The 2,920-nt window shown below is 37.9% G+C and overlaps 1 protein-coding gene across 1 annotated transcript in view; it reads left to right on the forward strand.

The window, feature by feature from the left end:
• PPP4R1 (protein phosphatase 4 regulatory subunit 1) overlaps nucleotides 1–2,920 on the forward strand; it is a 72,816-nt gene that overhangs the window by 31,758 nt on the left and 38,138 nt on the right. Inside the window, exon 4 of the mRNA XM_019525380.1 lies at nucleotides 2,017–2,159. Within this exon, the coding sequence (XP_019380925.1) occupies nucleotides 2,017–2,159 (143 nt within the window). The remainder of the gene's footprint in view (nucleotides 1–2,016; nucleotides 2,160–2,920) is intronic.

Here is a 2,920-nt window from a genome sequence, read left to right on the forward strand (position 1 = left end):
TCACCCTTTCACTGCTGAACTGTCAGCAGCTCTTGTCTTCTCATTCAAAATAGTCAAGTTGGCTAAATTTTTCTACCTTTAGGATCATACATGCCAAAATTGTGTTCTCAGTAAACTGACGTTTAAGCTTTTTTAGTGTTAATATGTATTTAATTCAGCTCTGATTAAGCGTTGAACATGTTCAAAGGGTTTGTACTAGGGTTTTATTTTTGGATGGATGCTTGAATGTACAATTTGTGGATTTCTACTCTGCTTTCTAATGCATAGAACAGCCAAGCAATTTGATTTATTTGGGAATTTGTTAGTGCCTTATAAAAATAACTCTTACAAGATTTTTCTTCTTGATTGCTTTATAAAATTAAATATATGTTACAAATAATGGAACAGGTTGGCAGAAATCTAAATCTAACATATTTATTCAAATCAAAGATGAAGTTCCCTCAGTCAACTTGCGGGGGGAGGGGTAAAAGATCCCCTTGTCTTGGATGATCTTCCAATAATTAGATACTTTACATTTTATAAATACATTTTATAAATTTTCCAGATATAGACTTAAATTATTGGGGGGCATCTTAAATTGGAAGTCATCTTGGATTCTGGTAAATACAGTATTTTCTGCATTGCCAAACCATCATAACCCATGCTTGCAGTGATTATACAATGCATTCTATTTGCTTTATTTCCATTCTGCTTAGATAGATCCCTCAACATAGTGGCCTGCATTCCCTGCAAGGTGCACGGCTGTGCAGGCACTTCTGGCAGTGTGGCATGAGCGCATCTGCGCGCCTGTGCACACTGCACAGCTTGGAGGAAATGCTGATAGTGGCACATGTAGCAGAAGCTGCTGTCAAATAATTAATGCTAATCAAGATTAGATGCAAATAGTTCATATTAGAAATAAATATAATTTTTATCTTTTTTATAAAGGAATAAAGACTGTTTTTTTTACAATCACTGGTTTAATAAATGTTGTTTGATTAGTATGTTAGTTGTTGTTTCAGAGGCTTTATTCACCTAAGTCCTGAATTTATAGTAGGTAGTACAGGCAACAAAAATGGAATTCTGGAATAATATTGCATAGAAATATTTGTAATAGTCAAAATTACTATAAGCTGAAGGCAATGAATTTCTTAATTTTTCAGGGCCATAAATAATTTGTTCTGTAACATCAGCTAAGAGTATCAGCAAGTTCCAAATGACAGAACTTGTACAATGTTCAGGCTTGAAATAGGTTGTTTCCTAGGCTTGTGATAAAAGGCCTGCTGTCTGTTTAAATAAGAATGTGCAGAACATCCCATTTAGATTCAACTCAGGTGTACATTTCATCCTTGTAGATACCTGGGTTCACTCAGGTAGTGATTTGTTTCCTTTACAGAAATTGCATTAATATTCCTTTAAAAGTTGCATATTTTAGTATGAAAATATATTCTAAATGGAAAACTTCAGTGACTCAGTTGCATATTTCCATATTTAATATACCAGTTTCGAGTATGAATAAGTATCGAAGCTGACAAAACTCATAAAAAAAGAAAAAAAACGTTAACTAATGGAAAAAATGAAATGCCCTAAGGAACATATGTGATCATCCCAAGATGCTTTACTGAGCAGGGTTCCTCTTCAAACTAGTCAATTTGCAGCCTGTCAAGTGTTCCTTTTCTTTCATCTTGGTGACAAGGGTGTTGCAGGTATCAAGGTTGTCCTCTTTCTCAAATAGTTCCCCTCTACTCTGTGGTTAATGTGAAATAGGGTTGGTTCTTAAGTGTTGAAATTCTGTGCATGAATGTTTTAAGTGTTTAGCCTCTGTTCTCATCTTGACAGTCTCAGTGCTGGCAAGAGGTGCAGATAAAACTCTGCTTCATGGGTTGCAGAAGAATGGTATTCTGTTAAACCAGTTTTAACATAAAGGGATTAGAATATCATTCATTTATTTAAAATGGTAAAGAGCTTAATTTAACCATTGAAGCATTATTGCATAAGTGGTGCTTTTTTATTTTGTCATTCTGGTTTATTTAACAGAGCCAACTGTGAGAGCAGAGCTGATGGAGCAGGTGCCTCATATTGCTATGTTCTGTCAAGAAAACAGGCCATCAATCCCCTATGCTTTTTCCAAATATTTGTTGCCTATTGTGGTAAGATACCTCGCAGACCAAAATAACCAGGTAAGAGTCCATTATACATAGAATATGGGTACTTTCTCGGACTTATTATATGTTTACACTTTGGAGCAAATACAGTTTTGAGGAACGTTGAATTTGATTGAGAGAGGCTTTGGGTTTTTTTTTTAATAATAGGATCGTAAGTTGGCCTTTGGTATCTTATTGCCAGAGCACAAATACACAGATAAACGCTCTTATTTTTATAGGCCTATACACTGTAAAAGCATCAAAAGAAGGAAAGAAGCAAAACAGAAGTGTGAAATGTAATTCATAGAAATTAAGACCAGACGAGAACATGATCTCATCGTCTAGTTTGAGCACTTACAACGTTTATTGTAACAAGGGGGGTTGCCTTGTTGGACTTGGTGTTGGCCACAGGTGATGACCTGGTGAGGGGGCTGCGGGTGCTTGACCCCCTGGGCGACAGTGACCACTGCCTGCTTGAATTCACCATTCAACGCAAGGTGGCAAAGGCAAGCAGTCAGGTGGTGGCCCTAGATTTTAGGAGGGCAAATTTCAACGAGCTAAGAAGGATAGTTGGAGAAGTGCTGAAGACTCAGACGGGAGGGGAGCCGGGTGTCCAAGGGGAGTGGTCGCTCCTTAAGGAGACGATCCTCCAAGCCCAGGGGAAGGTAATCCCCAGGAGGGTCAAAGGGGGCAGGAGAGCATATAAGCCTCCGTGGCTCACTAAAAACATCCGGGAATGTCTCCTTGCCAAAAAGGAGGCTTACTCCCAATGGAAAGGAGGGGTCATCACTAAGGAG

This window comes from Gavialis gangeticus, unplaced genomic scaffold (assembly GCF_001723915.1).
Source record: "Gavialis gangeticus isolate Ggan-Ray unplaced genomic scaffold, GavGan_comp1, whole genome shotgun sequence".
Lineage (NCBI taxonomy): Eukaryota > Metazoa > Chordata > Crocodylia > Gavialidae > Gavialis > Gavialis gangeticus.